The 22,156-nt window shown below is 41.0% G+C and overlaps 2 protein-coding genes across 7 annotated transcripts in view; one reads left to right on the top strand and one right to left on the bottom strand.

Moving 5' to 3' along the window:
* Positions 1-9,929, top strand: part of si:dkey-220o5.5 (actin filament-associated protein 1-like 2) — a 22,846-nt gene extending 12,917 nt beyond the window's left edge. For 2 of the 4 annotated variants that reach the window (XM_062025310.1, XM_062025308.1), the window contains 6 exons: positions 4,565-4,797; positions 4,874-4,956; positions 5,015-5,081; positions 5,137-5,409; positions 7,427-7,751; positions 9,741-9,929. In XM_062025310.1, coding sequence (XP_061881294.1) covers positions 4,565-4,797; positions 4,874-4,956; positions 5,015-5,081; positions 5,137-5,409; positions 7,427-7,751; positions 9,741-9,778 — 1,019 coding nt within the window. In that variant the 3' untranslated portion in view covers positions 9,779-9,929. The remainder of the gene's footprint in view (positions 1-4,564; positions 4,798-4,873; positions 4,957-5,014; positions 5,082-5,136; positions 5,410-7,426; positions 7,752-9,740) is intronic. The other 2 variants (XM_062025309.1, XM_062025311.1) reach the window with 2 other exon arrangements.
* Positions 9,917-21,831, bottom strand: LOC133632709 (dematin-like). 3 transcript variants are annotated; one of them, XR_009821693.1, is made up of 17 exons: positions 21,757-21,831; positions 18,261-18,296; positions 17,393-17,438; positions 17,253-17,330; positions 17,066-17,191; positions 16,802-16,831; positions 16,524-16,734; positions 14,368-14,412; positions 14,071-14,226; positions 13,810-14,007; positions 13,171-13,229; positions 13,046-13,088; positions 12,907-12,914; positions 12,781-12,837; positions 12,634-12,714; positions 12,403-12,567; positions 9,917-12,327 (listed from the first exon to the last, which is right to left on the bottom strand). XR_009821693.1 is itself a non-coding variant. In XM_062025314.1 (17 exons), exons 3-17 carry the CDS (start codon positions 17,405-17,407, stop codon positions 12,209-12,211), a joined length of 1,395 nt encoding a protein of 464 aa, XP_061881298.1. In that variant the 5' UTR covers positions 17,408-17,438; positions 18,261-18,296; positions 21,757-21,831; the 3' UTR covers positions 9,917-12,208. The 3 variants fall into 3 exon arrangements, 2 of the variants coding, with proteins under 2 accessions (XP_061881298.1, XP_061881297.1); XM_062025314.1 differs by having other exon boundaries at positions 9,917-12,382; positions 12,469-12,567; positions 17,253-17,345; XM_062025313.1 differs by having other exon boundaries at positions 9,917-12,382; positions 12,469-12,567; positions 12,781-12,914; positions 17,253-17,345.
* Positions 21,832-22,156: the final 325 nt, after the last annotated feature.

The raw sequence follows: 22,156 nt of genomic DNA, 5'->3' as shown, positions 1-22,156 counted from the left end.
ATAATATATATCTGACACCTGGTCAATAAAATAAATATATATATAATATATATCTGACACCTGGTCAGTAAAATAAATATATATATAATATATATTTGACACCTGGTCAATAAAATAAATATATATATAATATATATCTGACACCTGGTCCATAAAATAAATATATATATAATATATATCTGACACCTGGTCAATAAAATAAATATATATATAATATATATCTGACACCTGGTCCATAAAATAAATATATATATAATATATATCTGACACCTGGTCCATGAAATAAATATATATATAATATATATCTGACACCTGGTCAGTAAAATAAATATATATATAATATATATCTGACACCTGGTCAATAAAATAAATATATATATAATATATATCTGACACCTGGTCAGTAAAATAAATATATATATAATATATATCTGACACCTGGTCAGTAAAATAAATATATATATAATATATATCTGACACCTGGTCCATAAAATAAATATATATATAATATATATCTGACACCTGGTCCATAAAATAAATATATAATATATATCTGACACCTGGTCAATAAAATAAATATATATATAATATATATCTGACACCTGGTCAGTAAAATAAATATATATATAATATATATCTGACACCTGGTCAATAAAATAAATATATATATAATATATATCTGACACCTGGTCAGTAAAATAAATATATATATAATATATATTTGACACCTGGTCAATAAAATAAATATATATATAATATATATCTGACACCTGGTCAGTAAAATAAATATATATATAATATATATCTGACACCTGGTCAGTAAAATAAATATATATATAATATATATCTGACACCTGGTCCATAAAATAAATATATATATAATATATATCTGACACCTGGTCCATAAAATAAATATATAATATATATCTGACACCTGGTCAATAAAATAAATATATATATAATATATATCTGACACCTGGTCAGTAAAATAAATATATATATAATATATATCTGACACCTGGTCAGTAAAATAAATATATATATAATATATATCTGACACCTGGTCCATAAAATAAATATATATATAATATATATCTGACACCTGGTCCATAAAATAAATATATAATATATATCTGACACCTGGTCAATAAAATAAATATATATATAATATATATCTGACACCTGGTCAGTAAAATAAATATATATATAATATATATCTGACACCTGGTCAATAAAATAAATATATATATAATATATATCTGACACCTGGTCAGTAAAATAAATATATATATAATATATATTTGACACCTGGTCAATAAAATAAATATATATATAATATATATCTGACACCTGGTCAATAAAATAAATATATATATAATATATATCTGACACCTGGTCAGTAAAATAAATATATATATAATATATATCTGACACCTGGTCCATAAAATAAATATATAATATATATCTGACACCTGGTCAATAAAATAAATATATATATAATATATATCTGACACCTGGTCAATAAAATAAATATATATATAATATATATCTGACACCTGGTCAGTAAAATAAATATATATATAATATATATCTGACACCGGGTCCATAAAATAAATATATATATAATATATATCTGACACCTGGTCCATAAAATAAATATATAATATATATCTGACACCTGGTCAATAAAATAAATATATATATAATATATATCTGACACCTGGTCCATAAAATATATATATAATATATATCTGACACCTGGTCAGTAAAATAAATATATATATAATATATATCTGACACCTGGTCAATAAAATAAATATATATATAATATATATCTGACACCTGGTCAATAAAATAAATATATATATAATATATATCTGACACCTGGTCAGTAAAATATATATATATATAATATATATCTGACACCTGGTCAATAAAATAAATATATATATAATATATATCTGACACCTGGTCAATAAAATAAATATATATATAATATATATCTGACACCTGGTCAATAAAATAAATATATATATAATATGTATCTGACACCTGGTCAATAAAATAAATATATATATAATATATATCTGACACCTGCTGAATAAAATAAATATATATATAATATATATCTGACACCTGGTCAGTAAAATAAATATATATATAATATATATCTGACGCCTGTTGAATAAAATAAATATATATATAATATATATCTGACACCTGGTCAATAAAATAAATATATATATAATATATATCTGACACCTGGTCAATAAAATAAATATATATATAATATATATCTGACACCTGGTCAATAAAATAAATATATATATAATATATATCTGACACCTGGTCCATAAAATAAATATATAATATATATCTGACACCTGGTCCATAAAATAAATATATATATAATATATATCTGACACCTGGTCAAGCTTCTTCTCCTTCTCTGTGGCTTCAAAAAGTGATTTCTCTGCTAGCCGGTCTGACTACGGAGCAACACTTCCTGCTTCAGTAAATTGCAACTTGTGATTGGATACTGACTTTGGAGTGACAAGTGAGTATCCAATCACAGTCTGTTTGACATCAGGCTACCTAGATAGGCTACTGTCAACAACTTGTGATCTGATTGGCTATCACAACTGTCTATCAACTGTATGCGTTCTCTAATTCATCCGCTAACGGTCCCAGTGAGTATCCAATCACAGGAGGCGTAAATGTCAGGTTGAAGGTGAGGCCAGCTAGAAGGTCTTACTGACAACATCTATGGCGATTGTCTATCAACTGTATGTGGTCCTTCACTTACATTGTTGATTCTGAAGGCAATTGTCTATCAACTGTATGCGGCCCTTCACTTACATTGTTGATTCTGAAGGCAATGATCTATCAACTGTATGTGGCCCTTCACTTACATTGTTGATTCTGAAGGCAATGATCTATCAACTGTATGTGGCCCTTCACTTACATTGTTGATTCTGAAGGCAGATTTGGTACAGCATGGCAACATAAACTATCTGAATTGTGATTGGATAGAAAGAGAAAGTAAAATGGGAGGAGCATAATATGACATGAAGACAAAATGAATACTTTGACATATTTAGGGAAGGTCCATGACTTTTATCTTTAATGATGATGATGATTTCTGCTTATGTTAGGTCAGCAGAGAAGGTCTTGCTGGCCCACCACTAATATATATAATATATAATAATTTATCATTTGATCTAAATGTGTTTCTAAATAATGTAATCTATTGTTTTATATTGAATTAAGTATTGTTAAATGTTTTTACTGTATTTGAATTATTGAACATATGATTTAAATAATGCATTTTTGAAATTTTTTTACAATGTGTTATTTTTCATTTAATTGTATTTTGTTTTAAGATATTTTAATTACATTTGTATATGATTCAATTTTATTCAAATTAATTTAATTATATTTGATTTGATTTAATTTAACAATTTGATATGATTTGATGACATTTCATATTTTTATTTGATATGATTTCATTTAAATGAAATGTATTTGTTGCTTCTTTGGTTTGATTTGTTATAATTAATCAATTTGTTATTTTTGTGTTTGTACATTTGAATAACTTTTTTTTTTAATTTAATTGCATTTTATTTAAAGATGACTAAATCACATTTTTATTTGATTTAACTGGATTTTTTTTTTAATTTAATACATTTTCCGGTTTGATTTGATCTCATTTTAAAAAGTTGATATAATTTGATTTGTTTAAATTGAACAAAAATGTCAATTAGTTGTAATTTAGTTTAATATACATTTATTTGATTCTATAAATTTTTGGTTTGATTTCATCTAATTTAAAAAAGTTTATATGACTTGATTTGATTAAATCTAATCAAAACTTTAATTGGATTAGATTTAACTTAATTGAAATAGATTTAATTAAGTATATTATTGCTTTAAGAATTTGATTTGAATTAATTTTATGTAATTTTTAATATGATCTGCTGTGATTTGATTGAATTTGATTAAATTCTTAATTAGATTAGATTTATTTTACTTGAAATATAATGAATTCAGTTCGTTTGTTGGATTTGATCAAATTTTTTATGATATTGTTTGATCATATTTAATTGAAATGTATTTTCTGTATGACATTCTTGCTTTAATTGATTTAATTTATTAATTTCATTTTATCATATGTAATGTCATTTTTTAATTTGATTTGATGTGACGTAATTATTTAATTTAATGTATTTATAGTCATTTAATTTATATTAATTTGGTGTAATCTAAATTTAATTTGATTTGTTTTCATTTAATTTATTCAAATATCTTGTCATTTAATTTAATGTATTGTAATGCAGTTTGATTTAATGTCATTTAATTTAATGTCATTTAATTAGATTTAATTAATTTTGTTTAATTTAATTTAAATTAATTTGATTTAATTTGATTTATTGTCGTTTCATTTAATGTGATTTAATTTAATGTTATTAAAGTGAATTAAATACAATTACATTTAATTAAATTAAATTATTTTTAATATAATTTAATTTAATTTGATTTAATTTAACTGAATTTAATTTCACAGACTTCCTGAACGTGCTGATGAACTGTCAGTGGCAGAGTCTGCTGTGTCAGGTGGAGGCGGAGCTTCTCAACATGTTTGGCGAGGACGAGGAGGCGGAGGCGGAGCCAACAAGGCGGCGGCCCCCCCAGTACACATTGCAGCTGCGAGGCTGCGAGGTGGAGGCGGGACCCGACGGCGCGTGCTCGCAGAGGATCACACTGAGCGTGCTCGGCGACCAGGTGGCCGTGCTGGAGGTGAGGCTCGGACAGGAAGTGATGCAAACAGGAAGTGGGCGTGCGAGAGAGCTGAACGGCGTCCGCGTTGTCGTAGGTGAGCTCGGCGGACGAGAAGCGGCGATGGACGCGACTCCTGGAGGACGGGGCGGCCGGTTACCGCGGCAACAAGGAAGTCAGGTATGCGAGGCGTCGGCATGGCGACGGAGAACAAAGACTGACGCTTGCCCCTCCCCAGCCCGCCGCGGACCAACACGTACATGGACCCGCCCCTTTACTCCAACACCTCGCTGCTGGAGCACATGGTACTTGACCTTTGACCTTTAGGCTCCGCCCACACACCTTGACGTCTCTTGTCAGCTCCACAGCTCTCAGGACGCTCGCTGCGAGACCTACGCCAACGCCGTCCTGGCCGCACACGGTCAGTTAGCAAGCTCCGCCCGCTTAGCCGCCAGCTCAGCCTGCGTTGAAAAGCAGTGTGTGCGTGCAGAGACGCAGCGTGGCGTTCAGAAGTTGGAGCTGGCGGGCAGGAAGGAAGTCCACCTGAGGGCGGGGTCAGAGGTCAACCTGGCCAAGCACAACAAACGCTCGTCTTTTCGACAGTCGCTGGCCGTGTGTGGCGAGAGAGCACAGGTGACATGTGACCCTCCTCCAGGACACGCCCCTTCACTGCATGTGACCCTCCTCCAGGACACGCCCCTTCACCGCATGTAACATGTGATCCTCCTCCAGGACACGCCCCTTCACTGCATGTGAACCTCCTCCAGGACACGCCCCTTCACTGCATGTGACATGTGACCCTCCTCCAGGACACGCCCCTTCACTGCATGTGACATGTGACCCTCCTGCAGGACACGCCCCTTCACTGCATGTGACATGTGACCCTCCTCCAGGACACGCCCCTTCACTGCATGTGAACCTCCTCCAGGACACGCCCCTTCACTGCATGTGACATGGGACCCTCCTGCAGGACACGCCCCTTCACTGCATGTGACATGGGACCCTCCTCCAGGACGCGCCCCTTCACTGCATGTGACATGGGACCCTCCTCCAGGACACGCCCCTTCACTGCATGTGACCCTCCTCCAGGACGCGCCCCTTCACTGCATGTGACATGTGATCCTCCTCCAGGACACGCCCCTTCACTGCATGTGAACCTCCTCCAGGACACGCCCCTTCACCGCATGTGACCCTCCTCCAGGACACGCCCCTTCACTGCATGTGACCCTCCTCCAGGACACGCCCCTTCACTGCATGTGAACCTCCTCCAGGACACGCCCCTTCACCACATGTGACATGTGACCCTCCTCCAGGACACGCCCCTTCAATGCATGTGACATGTGAACCTCCTCCAGGACACGCCCCTTCACCGCATGTGACATGTGACCCTCCTGCAGGACACGCCCCTTCACTGCATGTGACATGTGATCCTCCTCCAGGACACGCCCCTTCACTGCATGTGAACCTCCTCCAGGACACGCCCCTTCACCACATGTGACCCTCCTCCAGGACACGCCCCTTCACTGCATGTGACCCTCCTCCAGGACACGCCCCTTCACTGCATGTGAACCTCCTCCAGGACACGCCCCTTCACCACATGTGACATGTGACCCTCCTCCAGGACACGCCCCTTCACTGCATGTGACATGTGACCCTCCTCCAGGACACGCCCCTTCACCGCATGTAACATGTGATCCTCCTCCAGGACACGCCCCTTCACTGCATGTGACATGTGACCCTCCTCCAGGACACGCCCCTTCACCGCATGTGACATGTGACCCTCCTGCAGGACACGCCCCTTCACCGCATGTGACATGTGACCCTCCTGCAGGACACGCCCCTTCACTGCATGTGACATGTGACCCTCCTCCAGGACACGCCCCTTCACTGCATGTGACATGTGACCCTCCTGCAGGACACGCCCCTTCAATGCATGTGACATGTGACCCTCCTGCAGGACACGCCCCTTCACTGCATGTGACATGTGACCCTCCTGCAGGACACGCCCCTTCACTGCATGTGACATGTGACCCTCCTCCAGGACACGCCCCTTCACTGCATGTGACATGTGACCCTCCTGCAGGACACGCCCCTTCACTGCATGTGACATGTGACCCTCCTGCAGGACACGCTCCTGCATCTTCTTCCTGCTGGTCTCTGCTGGTCTCTACTGGTCTCTACTGGTGTCTACTGATTTCTACATCTCTCTACTGGTCTCTACTGGTCTCCTCTGGTCTCTGCTGGTCTCCACTGGTCTCTTCTAGTCTTTACTGGTCCCTGCTGGTCCCTACTGGTCCCTGATGGTCTGTGGTGATTTCCTGGTCCCTGCTGGTTTCTGCTGGTTCATACTGGTCTCTGCTTGTTTCTACTGGTTTCTACTCATCCCTGCTGGTCTCTACTGGTCCCTGATGGTCTCTGGTGATTTATTTTGGTCCCTGGTGGTCTCTGCTGCTTCTTACTGGTCCCCGCTGGTTTCCACTGTGCCTGCCGGTCTCTGTTGTTTCATACTGGTTCCTGCTGGTCTCGGCTTGTTTCTACTGGTCCCTGCTGGTCTTTTCTTGTTTCTACTCATCCCTGCTGGTCTCTACTGGTCCCTGTTGTTTCCGGCTCTTCTCTACTGGTCCCTGCTGGTCTTTGTTGTTCTCTGCAGTTCCCTACTGGTCCTTGCTGGTCTCTTCTGCTCCCTGCTGGTTTCTATTGGTCCCTGCTGGTTTGTACTGGTCCCTGCTGGTTTGTACTGGTCCCTGCTGGTTTGTACTGGTCCCTGCTTGTTTGTACTGGTCCCTGCTGGTTTGTACTGGTCCCTGCTGGTTTCTACTGGTCCCTGCTGGTTTGTACTGGTCCCTGCTGGTTTGTGATGTTTGCCCTCACTGGTCCAGGCAAGTCTGCTGAAGCCGCTGCTGCTGCGGCGCTCAGCGTCGGTGAAAAGTTCCCTGAGACGTTCTCCTTCATCCTTCTTCATCCAACACAAGAAGGTAAGCTTCATCAACACCATTCATGTGTTTCATGACCTTCTTAGCACATGTGCTTCTCATATTATTAGCATCATGTTATGATATCATTATGACAGTATCATATCATAATGTTATGACATTATTATCATGTTGTTATCATATTATTAGCATAATGTTATGATATCACTATGACAGTATTATGTTATTATATCATAATGTTATGACATTATTATCATGTTATCATATTATTAACATAATGTTATGATATCACTATGACAGTATTATGTTATTATATCATAATGTTATGACATTATCATCATGTTATTATCATATTAGCATAATGTTATGATATCATTATGACAGTATTATGTTATATCATAATGTTATGACATTATTATCATGTTATTATCATATTAGCATCATGTTATGATATCATTATGACAGTATTATGTTATATCATGATGTTATGACATTATTATCATGTTGTTATCATATTATTAGCATAATGTTATGATATCACTATGACAGTATTATGTTATTATATCATAATGTTATGACATTATCATCATGTTATTATCATATTAGCATCATGTTATGATATCATTATGACAGTATTATGTTATATCATGATGTTATGACATTATTATCATGTTATGTTATTTTCATTTATTATGCGCCCCCCAACCAACTGTTACATCAGCAGCCCGAGTGGAGAAACAAAAAAACAAAAAAAAATGATTATCATATTATTAGCATAATGTTATGATATCATTATGACAGTATTATGTCATTATCATATCATAATGTTATGACATTATTATCATGTTATTATCATATTATTAGCATAATGTAATGATATCATGACAGTATTATGTTATTATCATATAATCATATCATAATGTTATGACATTATTATCATGTTATGATATCATATTATTATATAATTATGATATTATGACGTTATGATGACATTAGTATCATAGTATTATGACAAGAATATATTATGGTATTATTATGGCATTATGACATTATGATATTGTTATGACATTATTATGACGTTATTATGACATTACTATTACACTGTTATCATAATATTGAGACATGAATATTATATTATTATGGTAGAATTATCATAATATTATGACATGAATATGATATTATTATGGTATTATTATGGTATTATGACATTGTTGTCATAATATTATGATATTATTACGATATTATGACGTTATTATGACATTATTAGACTATTATCATAATATCATGACATGGATATGATATTATGGTATTATTATGGCATTATGACATGATATTATTATGATATCATTATGACATTATTATCATAATATTATAACATGAATATGATATTATGACATATTTTTATGACATGAATATGGTATTATAATATTATGACATGAATATGATATTATGGTATTATTATGACATTATTGTCATAATGTTATGATATTATGACATGATATTTTTATGACATGAATATGGTATTATTATGACATGAATATGCTATTATTATGACATGATTATGACATGAATACGGTATTATTATGACATGAATATGGTATTATTATGACATGAATATGCTATTATTATGACATGATTATGACATGAATATGGTATTATTATGACATGAATATGCTATTATTATGACATGAATATGCTATTATTATGACATGATTATGACATGAATACAGTATTATTATGACATGAATATGGTATTATTATGACATGAATATGGTATTATTATGACATGAATATGCTATTATTATGACATGATTATGACATGAATATGGTATTATTATGACATGAATATGATATTATGGTATTATTATGACATTATTGTCATAATGTTATGATATTATGACATTATATTTTTATGACATTATTATGACATGAATATGGTATTGTTATGACATGAATATGGTATTATTATGACATGAATATGGTATTATTATGACATGAATATGGTATTATTATGACATGAATACTCCACAGGAATGGGAGAGCAAAGCTGCTTGACAGACATCATGTGACTTCTGTGCAGATCCCACCTTCTAAGTTATTGACCAAAGTAACTATTTATTTGGAGGTACTCTATGGTCACATGACTTGAGTCATGTGACTTAGCAACACAAGAATAGAGCTGTAGAAAAGCACAAATCACCAATAAAGATGTTTGATCTTTGTTTTATTAGTTATTGAAAGATGACATCATCCATGCAGCAGACATTCATGGCGAGAAAATAAAATCACTTTTTGTGATGGCAATGACCACTTGGTTGCTAGGCAACACTTGCTGATGCTTCTTGTTCAGGCAGCAACATATTGAGGTCACATGACGCTCCTTACTCATACAATCTTCACATCCATTCCAAGTGCAAGTTAGCATTAGCATTGTCTCTATGTTAGCTCTTGTAGCATCACACTTCAACACATCACAACTTCCTGTGGCCACATTTTACAACCTAGTCTGAAGTAAGAGTGGGCGGAGTCAAAGCACCCAATCGGAGAGTAGGTGGGGTCAACTCACCAAATCAGAAATCAAAGAGTGGGCGGAGTCAACTCCCCCAATCAGAAATCAAAGGGTGGGTGGAGTCAACTCCTCCAATCAGAATTTAAAGAGTGGGCGGAGTCAACTCACCAATCAGAAATCAGAGTGGGCGGAGTAAACTCCTCCAATCAGAATTTAAATAGTGGGCGGAGTCAACTCACCAATCAGAAATCAGAGTGGGTGGAGTCAACTCCAATCAGAAATGAAAAAGTGGGCGGAGTCAACTCCTCCAATCAGAATTTAAAGAGTGGGCGGAGTCAACTCCCCCAATCATAAATCAAAGAGTAGGCGGAGTCAACTCACTCAAGCCGGAATCAAAGAGTGGGCGGAGTCAACTCACTCTGAAATCAAAGAGTGGGTGGAGTCAACTAACTCAGAAATCAAAGAGTGGGTGGAGTCAACTCACTCTGAAATCAAAGAGTGGGTGGAGTCAACTCACTCGGAAATCAAATTGTGGGTGGAGTCAACTCACTCAGAAATCAGAGTGTGGGTGGAGTCAACTCACTCAGAAATCAAAGAGTGGGTGGAGTCAACTCACTCGGAAATCAAAGAGTGGGTGGAGTCAACTCACTCGGAAATAAAAGAGTGGGTGGAGTCAACTCCAATCAGAAATGAAAAAGTGGGCGGAGTCAACTCCTCCAATCAGAATTTAAAGAGTGGGCGGAGTCAACTCCCCCAATCATAAATCAAAGAGTAGGCGGAGTCAACTCACTCAAGCCGGAATCAAAGAGTGGGCGGAGTCAACTCACTCTGAAATCAAAGAGTGGGTGGAGTCAACTCACTCAGAAATCAAAGAGTGGGTGGAGTCAACTCACTCTGAAATCAAAGAGTGGGTGGAGTCAACTCACTCGGAAATCAAATTGTGGGTGGAGTCAACTCACTCAGAAATCAGAGTGTGGGTGGAGTCAACTCACTCAGAAATCAAAGAGTGGGTGGAGTCAACTCACTCGGAAATCAAAGAGTGGGTGGAGTCAACTCACTCGGAAATCAAAGAGTGGGTGGAGTCAACTCACTCGGAAATCAAAGAGTGGGTGGAGTCAACTCACTCGGAAATCAAAGAGTGGGTGGAGTCAACTCACTCAGAAATCAAACAGTGGGTGGAGTCAACTCACTCTGAAATCAAAGAGTGGGTGGAGTCAACTCACTCAGAAATCAAAGAGTGAGTGGAGTCAACTCACTCTGAAATCAAAGAGTGGGTGGAGTCAACTCACTCGGAAATCAAAGAGTGGGTGGAGTCAACTCACTCAGAAATCAGAGTGGGTGGAGTCAACTCACTCGGAAATCAAAGAGTGGGTGGAGTCAACTCGCTCGGAAATCAAAGAGTGGGTGGAGTCAACTCACTCGGAAATCAAAGAGTGGGCGGAGTCAATTTACCCAATCAGGAATCAAGAGTGGGTGGAGTCAATTCACACGTTCCGAAATTAAGAGTGGGTGGAGTCAACTCACCCAATCCGGAATCAAAGAGTGGGCGGAGTCAACTCACTTTGAAATCAAAGAGTGGGTGGAGTCAACTCACCCAATCAGAAATCAAGAGTGGGTGGAGTCAACTCACCCAATCAGAAATCAAAAGTGGGTGGAGTCAACTCACCCAATCAGAAATCAAGAGTGGGTGGAGTCAACTCACCCAATCAGAAATCAAGAGTGGGTGGAGTCAACTCACCCAATCAGAAATCAAGAGTGGGTGGAGTCCATTTATCCAATCAAGAATCAAGAGTGGGTGGAGTCAACTCACCCAATCAGAAATCAAAGAGTGGATGGAGTCAACTCACTCAGAATTCAAAGAGTGGGCGGAGTCAATTTACTCAATCAAGAATCAAGAGTGGGTGGAGTCAACTCACACAATCAGAAATCAAGAGTGGGTGGAGTCAACTCAGCCAATGTAAGAGAAGCCTGGTCAAAACATCACAGCATATCATATCAATGCCCACGCAGGTGTAAGGGTGAGATCCGGGCGATCTGATTGGACACTGTAAGGTGACATCATTGCAACCTTTGACCTGCCGGAGAAGTCCACCTCATCGTGGGCGCTCCCTGATGACATCATAGATGACTTTATTGCTTTCCTGCGGCCATCTTTAAAGGGCATCTGTCAGCCAAAGACGTCACCTTGTTTGCACGCTTTACAAAAGCTTGCGAGGGGGCGTGGCCTGCTGGCAGTCAGAAGAGACACACCTTCTTCTTCTTCTGGTTCCTCTTCCACAGAGAAAGCTGCTCAAAGTCCTCCAGCGTCATCCCGAACACGCCGAGGAACTGCTCCTGTGACAGGTGTCTCTGCGGGGGCACGCATGGCCTCAGTGACCTTTCAACCCCGCCCCCCCACCCGGGGACGCTCCTTACCTCCAGCCGGGTTCTGTCCACGCCAGGAGGCAGCTTGCCCCGCCCTCGGTGCCGGACCACCAGCGTCTCATACGGGTAGATCTGTGCGGGGAGAACGGGGACACGTTGTCACGGCGACCGCGGGCATGTCATCGGGTCACATGTTACCTGGAGCTCCGCCATGGCGAGCAGCGAGATGCCGCGGTCCATCCTGGAGTCGCCGTTCTGACACACAAACACACAAACATCACCACAACATGGCCGACATGACGCACAACGGGGAGGAAACACTACCTGAACACCTGCGGGAGACACACACACACACACACACACACACACGCATTAGCACCCTGCGCTCACACTCCTCTTTACCCATCATGCCTTGAGCACCTATCCATGTCAGGGGGAGGGGGAGGGGGAGGGAGAGGGGTACCTGCGGCGGGCTTTTGCGACGGGCCGAATTCTGCTGACTGAAGCTGAAAAAAGCACACAAACGCAACACTCAGCACCTGAAGGCATCACACACACACACACACACACACACACACACACACTCACCCTGGACAAGCCTGTCCCAGAGGATGCTGGGAAATAAACAGACCTGGAAGTGCCGGCCCCTGCAGAGGAAGTGCAGACAGGAAGTGACCATGAGGCGTTCAGGTGAATCACGGACAATGCAGACTTCAATCATTGACACGCTCTCATGCCCGAATAATAAATAAACATAATGATTAAAAAAAATATATTATTTTAAATAAAAATAAGATACAATTTAAAAAAAACTATTAATTAATAATTGAATAAATTAAATAATAATACCAGAATATATGATTTTTTTAAATAAAATAAAATTGATTTAAATGAATTAATAAACATAAATACAAAGCCAAAAAAAATAAAAAATTCATAAATACAACATACATAATAATTTAAAAAAATAAACATGTTCTCATGCCAAAATGTTGAGGGTGTCCCCTGTCTATTGCCCTAGTGCAGCTGGGATAGGCTCCAGCCCCCAGCAGTAGAAAATGGATGCATAAATAACATTGAATTAAATACGAAAATGAATAAATAAAAATATATTCTTGTGCCAAATATAATTGAAATAAAAAAGAAATGAAAGTGTGCAGTGCTCCCTCACACCACCAGGGGTCACCACAGCCCGCTCATCAAGTGAAACTGTGACGTCATCAGTACCTGCGTGCTGGCTGCGGTCAGGCAGGGAGCGACTTTTCCTCCTCAGAGGAGCCGACTTGTCCACCTGGTCCTTGAGGAGGATCCTTCCCAGGTTGGACTGGATCTGAGTTGAGCTGGACTCAGGAGGACCACCTGCCAGCCACACCTGTCCAGGTGGGTCATCCTCCTCCCTCGCCTGGCTCCTGCGACACTCCATGTCTGGAGGGGTGAGGAGAGCAGGTTAGAGGAGGCCAGGGTGCAGGAAAGGAGGCCAGGAGTCACCAAAGATGGCCATGGAGGGAGGACAGGGCCAGTAGTCACTCTCCATCTTGGAGGGAAGTCTGGGATCTGGAGGCTGAGCGGCCGGGAACTTGGAAGACTCGATGATCACATCCTCCAAGTGCTGCTTGCCTGCAGGAGGGGCAGAGGACGCCACGCCTGGACACACACACACACACACACACACACACACACACACACACACACACACACACACACACACACACACACACACACACACACTAATAAGTGAGTGAGTGAGTGAGTGAGTGGAGGTGTAAGGTGATGAAGGTGGTGCACCTTGTTTGTAGATGGGAGGTTTCTTGTACATGTTGCTGCCATTGTCTGAAACACAAACTATCATCATTCTACTTCCTGCTTCTTCATTCTACTTCCTGCTTCTTCATTCTACTTCCTGCTTCTTCATTCTACTTCCTGCTTCTTCAATCTACTTCCTGCTTCTTCAACTAAAGCAGACTCTCTACTTCCCGCTTCTTCATCCTACTACCTGCTTCTTCTTTCTACTTCCTGCTTCTTCTTTCTACTTCCCGCTTCTTCATCCTACTTCCCGCTTCTTCATTCTACTTCCTGCTTCTTCATTCTACTTCCCACTTCTTCATCCTACTACCTGCTTCTTCATTCTACTTCCTGCTTCTTCATTCTACTACCTGCTTCTTCATTCTACTTCCTGCTTCTTCATTCTACTTCCTGCTTCTTTAATCTACTTCCTGCTTCTTATTTCTACTTCCTGCTTATTCTTTCTACTTCCTGCTTCTTATTTCTACTTCCTGCTTATTTAATCTACTTCCTGCTTCTTATTTCTACTTCCTGCTTCTTCATTCTACTTCCTGCTTCTTCTTTCTACTTCCTGCTTCTTCATTCTACTTCCTGCTTCTTCTTTCTACTTCCTGCTTCTTATTTCTACTTCCTGCTTCTTCAACTAAAGCAGACTCTCTACTTCCTGCTTCTTCTTTCTACTTCCTGCTTCTTCATTCTACTACCTGCTTCTTCATTCTACTTCCTGCTTCTTCATTCTACTACCTGCTTCTTCATTCTACTTCCTGCTTCTTCATTCTACTTCCTGCTTCTTCATTCTACTTCCTGCTTCTTCATTCTGCTTCTTCCTTCTACTTCCTGCTTCTTCCTTCTACTTCCTGCTTCTTCTTTCTACTTCCTGCTTCTTCTTTCTACTTCCTGCTTCTTCAACTAAAGCAGACTCTCTACTTCCTGCTTCTTCTTTCTACTTCCTGCTTCTTCATCCTACTACCTGCTTCTTCATTCTACTTCCTGCTTCTTCTTTTTACTTCCTGCTTCTTCATTCTACTTCCTGCTTCTTCATTCTACTTCCTGCTTCTTCTTTCTACTTCCTTCTTCTTCTTTCTACTTCCTGCTTCTTCAACTAAAGCAGACTCTCTACTTCCTGCTTCTTCTTTCTACTTCCTGCTTCTTCAACTAAAGCAGACTCTCTACTTCCCGCTTCTCCATCCTACTACCTGCTTCTTCATTCTACTTCCTGCTTCTTCTTTCTACTTCCTGCTTCTTCTTTCTACTTCCTGCTTCTTCTTTCTACTTCCTGCTTCTTCTTTCTACTTCCTGCTTCTTCAACTAAAGCAGACTCTCTACTTCCTGCTTCTTCTTTCTACTTCCTGCTTCTTCATCCTACTACCTGCTTCTTCATTCTACTTCCTGCTTCTTCTTTCTACTTCCTGCTTCTTCATTCTACTTCCTGCTTCTTCTTTCTACTTCCTTCTTCTTCTTTCTACTTCCTGCTTATTCAACTAAAGCAGACTCTCTACTTCCTGCTTCTTCTTTCTACTTCCTGCTTCTTCAACTAAAGCAGACTCTCTACTTCCCGCTTCTCCATCCTACTACCTGCTTCTTCATTCTACTTCCTGCTTCTTCTTTCTACTTCTTGCTTCTTCATTCTACTTCCTGCTTCTTCTTTCTACTTCCTGCTTCTTCATTCTACTTCCTGCTTCTTCAATCTAATTCCTGCTTCTTCTTTCTACTTCCTGCTTATTCTTTCTACTTCCTGCTTCATCTTTCTACTTCCTGCTTCTTCAATCTACTTCCTGCCTCTTCTTTCTACTTCCTGCTTCTTCATTGTACTTCCTGCTTCTTCAATCTAATTCCTGCTTCTTCTTTCTACTTCCTGCTTCTTCTTTCTACTTCCTGCTTCTTCAATCTACTTCCTGCTTCTTTAACTAAAGCAGACTCTCTACTTCCCGCTTCTTCATCCTACTACCTGCTTCTTCTTTCTACTTCCTGCTTCTTGATTCTACTTCCTGCTTCTTCTTTCTACTTCCTGCTTCTTCTTTCTACTTCCCGCTTCTTCAATCTACTTCCTGCTTCTTCATTCTACTTCCTGCTTCCATTAACCTACCAATGTTTCCATCCATCTACAATACATGTGTCCACTAAGGAGGATGTGAGGAAGTTTCAAAATAAAAGTTTACCAGGTTTGTGGAAGTGTTGTAGGGTCTTTGAAGGTGGTGTGTGTGGTGTGTGCGGTGTGTGCGGTGTGTGCGGTGTGTGCGGTGTGTGTGGTGTGTGCGGTGTGTGTGGCGAGGAGGAGGAGGAGGGTGTGTTGCCGCTGTGTTTCCTGCTGCTGGAACCAGGCGAGGAACATCCAGGAGAACATCCTCCCAGCCACTCCTTGTGGAGGTTCTGGGGCAAAGGCAAGTCAAAGGTCAGAGTTGCGGCCAGGCTGACCTTCGACCTGCTGGTGACGTACCTCAGGGGAGGGGGGAGGGGAGAAGGACGTCTGCAAGAGAAGCCCAGGTCAGCCATGTTGAAGGTAGACCACACCCCTCCTGTGACTCACCAGTAGACCACGCCCCTCCCGTGACTCACCAGTAGACCACACCCCTCCCGTGACTCACCAGTAGACCACGCCCCTCCCGTGACTCACCAGTGGACCACGCCCCTCCCGTGACTCACCAGTGGACCACGCCCCTCCCGTGACTCACCAGTAGACCACGCCCCTCCCGTGACTCACCAGTGGACTGTAGGTGTAGTGCGGCTCGTACGTCATCAGGTCCGGCCTCTCGATGTCCAGGATGGCTTTGTCCCGAGGGAGCGCCGCCAGGTCTTTGTATCCGATGACGTCGTCCTCCACTCGGGCCTGCCAGGTGAACACAGGTGAGTGCGGCTGTTGAAGACGCACGCCGGCGCCAGACGCTCACCACGATGGCGGCGGCGGGAGATCCTGGAGCCCTGGAACCTCGGAGAGACAAGACGCTCCCAGGAGACGTCTGAGGTCTCTGGTGAGCACACACCTGGTTAGACACACACTAGCACCTCCTCTTCTTCTTCCTCTTCTTACCTTTGGCATCATCATGCCTCACTTCCTGTCAGCGATGCCTCACTTCCTGTCAAAACAGTGACATGTCAGCTCCACACACACGTCCTGCTTGTGTGATAACCAGCAGCTAAGATGGCACACGACTACACAACGACTACACTACACAACTACATAACTACACTACACAACTACACAACTACTACGACAACACTACACAACAACTACTACACAACCACACGACTACTACACGACTACAACCCGACTACACAACGACTACACAACGACTACACAACGACTACACAATGACTACTACACGACTACACAACGACTAGTACACGACTACACAACGACTACACAACGACTACACAACAACTACTACACGACTACACAACGACTACTACACGACTACACAACGACTACACAACGACTACACAACGACTACACAACGACTACTACACAACTACACAACGACTACACAACTACTACACCACGACTACACGACTACACAACGACTACACAACTACTACACAACGACTACACAACGACTACACAACAACTACTACACGACTACACAACGACTACTACACGACTACACAACGACTACACAACGACTACACAACAACTACTACACGACTACACAACGACTACACAACTACTACACGACTACACGACTACACAACGACTACTACACGACTACACAACGACTACACAACTACTACACGACTACACAACGACTACACAACTACTACACGACTACACGACTACACAACGACTACTACACGACTACACAACATGACAATGAGCTTCAGCTCTGGATTGTCCCACGGACCACAGAGAGATCATTCCGGACTCTTGTTGTCCAACAATGGGATAAATGTGTGAACATTACCTCGGAGAGAAAGTCTCCATGTTGTAGCTCCGCCCCCTGTAACACACACACACACACACACACACACACACACAGGTCAATACGGGGCTCAATCAAGGCCTTTGTGCACGTGGAGTGACAAACATGGCAATTTAACAGGAGCGCTAACATGCTAATGCTAAAACCAATGAACAGACTTTTAAAAGACTGACACAGTAAACTTAGTTGTGAGTGTCTGCAGGTTAGTAGCTGATCACTAATCACAATTTTGTGCTAGTCCTGAGTAATCCCAGTCAATGACCATAAACTGCATTTAGAAAAGTGCATAACACAGCATTTATTTAATATGAGTCAATCCAAACAACCTTCCCTAGTCATGGCGCAGGACAAATACCAATTAAACCGGCACATAAAGTCACCACACATGGTCACATGTAACACAACCTGCTCACTCAATTTCATTCAATGTCCAAGCACAACACATCATTCAAAATGAAACCCATTTAAATCCCCTGCTATGCAAAATGGGAAAAATGCAAAACACTCTCCACACTTGTCCATGTTTGGCACATTTTAGCTGCTTGGTATTTCTGATTGATTACCAAACTTTAAGGAGGTCCTCACAGAAGTAAACAAGGCAGGAGTAGAACTTTCACATACTCTTAATATCCAATTTTACCATTTTTACAGTTGTTTATTGAAACTCTTTTGACAAAACAGTTATCAGAAATTCAATAAAATACAAATGAAGTTGTCTTTTTTCTTAATATCCAATTATATTATTTAGCAATTATACATCCGTTATTTTATATATATATACACTAGCGTTCAAAAGTTTGGAGTCACATTGAAATGTCCTTATTTTTGAAGGAAAAGCACTGTACTTTTCAATTAAGATAACTTAAAACTAGTCTTAACTTTACAGAAATACACTCTATACATTGCTAATGTGCTAAATGACTATTCTAGCTGCAAATGTCTGCTTTTTGGTGCAATATCTACATATAGGCCCATTTCCAGCAACTATCACTCCAGTGTTCTAATGGTACAATGTGTTTGCTCATTGGCTCAGAAGGCTAATTGATGATTAGAAAACCCTTGTGCAATCATGTTCACACATCTGAAAACACTTTAGCTCCTTACAGAAGCTACAAAACTGACCTTTTGAGCAGATTGAGTTTCTGGAGCATCACATTTGTGGGCTCAATTAAACGCTCAAAATGGCCAGAAAAAGAGAACTTTCATCTGAAACTCGACAGTCTATTCTTGTTCTTAGAAATGAAGGCTATTCCACTAAATTGTTTGGGTGACCCCAAACTTTTCGATGGTAGTGTGTGTATATATATATATATATATATATATATATATATATATATATATATATATATATATATATATATATATATATATATATATGTGTGTATATATACAGTAAATATATACATATACAGCCTATACATGTACATTCATATACATACATATACATATACATATATACATATACATTTATATATATACATATATACATATACATCTACATATATACACACACATATATACATACTTCCCTGAGGGAACTCTCCTGAAGGAATCAATAAAATACTATCTATATATCTATATACATACATCTACATATACATATAAATACACATATATATAGTATATATATATATATATATTGTTACTTCACATGCAGTTAACTTTCAGGCCCCCGACCAATTTTTTGAGCCTAATGCGGCCCCCAAGTCAACTTGGGGGCCGCAACCCCCCCCCCCCCCCCCCCCCCGCCATATTATGACCCCCCGTTTATTCTGGCGCCTAATTTGCAGCCACCGTTGCTAAGCGACAAGAGTTGCGCAATGCCTGCTGCACTGTCACGCCAAAGAAGGCATCATCGCCGGTATGTCCTACGCTCCCTGAATGCAGCGTGGCGGAACAAGAGGTAAAGGTCCGCGCGCTCTCAGGCCCCGCCTCCATTGTGCGGCCAAAGGAAGTCAGTGACCGCAACTAACGCCGACTGACGCGCTCAGCAGGTCGTTGAGGCGCACGCCAAGAAGTCACATGACGGCCCGACTTTGTCGCTCGGCACCTTGAAAGGAATTCTGGGAAATGTAGGAGTTGTGTGTGTGTGTGTGTGTGTGTGTGTGTGTGGTCTATTTTAGGACAGCACCTCTATCATGTCGCTGGCAGCTGATTGGGCCAGTGCTAGTGGTTGCCTAGCAACCCGCAGATATCTCCCAGCATTCCATGCTGCTCGCTGGCCAGGCAGGCCGGCCCGAAGCTTCCGACGCACGTGACGTCATCACCGCCGCACAACTTTTATTTTAGAATCGTATCACGCCTCAGCACTTTTCACCTCGGCTGTCAATCAACATGTGCAGAGAGGTGATGTAATTGTCGCCATGGTTACAAGGATAGTCTATGTGGAAGACGTCCCGTGCATGTGCGTCCTTATCTCGGCCCGGCAGACGCGCCGCCGCGCCCCGCCAGCAACGCCATTGGCTGATGATTGACACTTCTCTTCTACCTGGGAGAGCATCTGTTGTTGTCATGGCAACCAACACTGTGTGTGTTGTCCATGTGTCAATCCAGACTTAACATTCCTGCACTGGAATCATTGTGTCAGCAATCAAATTAAACACACACACACACACACACACACACACACACACTTGTGACCTCATTCCTGCATCACGAGACCCCCCCCCCCCCGGCCCCCCGCTGCTGGTGGAGATAAGCGGCGAGGCCTCCTGCTGTGAAGACATCTTCCAGCCTCAACCAGCCGCCAATGACGCCGCTCACCTGCGACCAGGTAGGAGGATGCTGTTTCCGTGACAACCTCTCTCTCCCCGAGACGCACTCTGACCCCCGCAGGCGACCCCTCATGACCGGCCGTGGCTGACCAAGGCCGGTCATGTGAGGCGTGTGGGGGTGGTGGATCGCCATGGCAACGCAACACTCTGATGGCATTTTATATGCTAAGCTAGTGTGGCTAACAGAGTCACATTTTACCTGTGTGTGTGTGTGTGTGTGTGTGTGTGTGTGTGTGTTACATAAAACTATCCTCTCCCCCTTAATCCTTCCGCCCCCCTTCGCTCCCCCCACTATGCAGCCTCTTACGTCACGTCATGACGTCATAACAACCATTATGAAGATGATTATTATTATAATGATGAAGAGCCAGTCGAGCGCAACCCCCCTTCTCCCCCAAATAAATAAACACACACACACACACACACACACACACACACACACACACACACACACACACACACACACACACACACACACACACACACACATATATGATCAACTATGGGGGACAAACTCCCGCCACACACACACACACACGCGCACACACACACACACACACACACACACACTTTTGATGTCACGGCGCACGACTTTTCTTCCCGCTCAAACGCGACATTTGCTGTTTTGGCGCCATGACGTCACCCTCACGTGACACAACTTCCATGACTTCCATTCTTCGTCACACAAGCAAGGTGAGTCTTACCTGCGTCCGCGCGCGTGTCCTGTGCGTGCGACACGCTCCCAGCGACTGTCCTCAGGAGTCACGCCCACCTCATTTAACGCGCGTGTGCGGGGGAGCAGTCCACTAAGAGCAGCCCGGGGGCGCCGGGGGGCGTGGCCTTCAAAAACAGCTTATTTGATTGGATGACTTTTTTCTTATCATGCTATGTTACACAAACATTTACATAGACGTAGACGTGTATATATAGTATATGTAAGTATATATAGTATATGTAAGTATATATATAGTATATGTAAGTATATATAGTATATGTAAGTATATATATAGTATATGTAAGAAGTGTAGATATAGATGTGTATATATAGTATATATAGATGTGTATATATAGTATATGTAAGAAGTGTAGATATAGATGTGTATA

Source organism: Entelurus aequoreus, linkage group LG17, assembly GCF_033978785.1.
Source record: "Entelurus aequoreus isolate RoL-2023_Sb linkage group LG17, RoL_Eaeq_v1.1, whole genome shotgun sequence".
Classification (NCBI taxonomy): domain Eukaryota; kingdom Metazoa; phylum Chordata; class Actinopteri; order Syngnathiformes; family Syngnathidae; genus Entelurus; species Entelurus aequoreus.
This window is presented reverse-complemented; position numbering and strand designations above follow the sequence as displayed.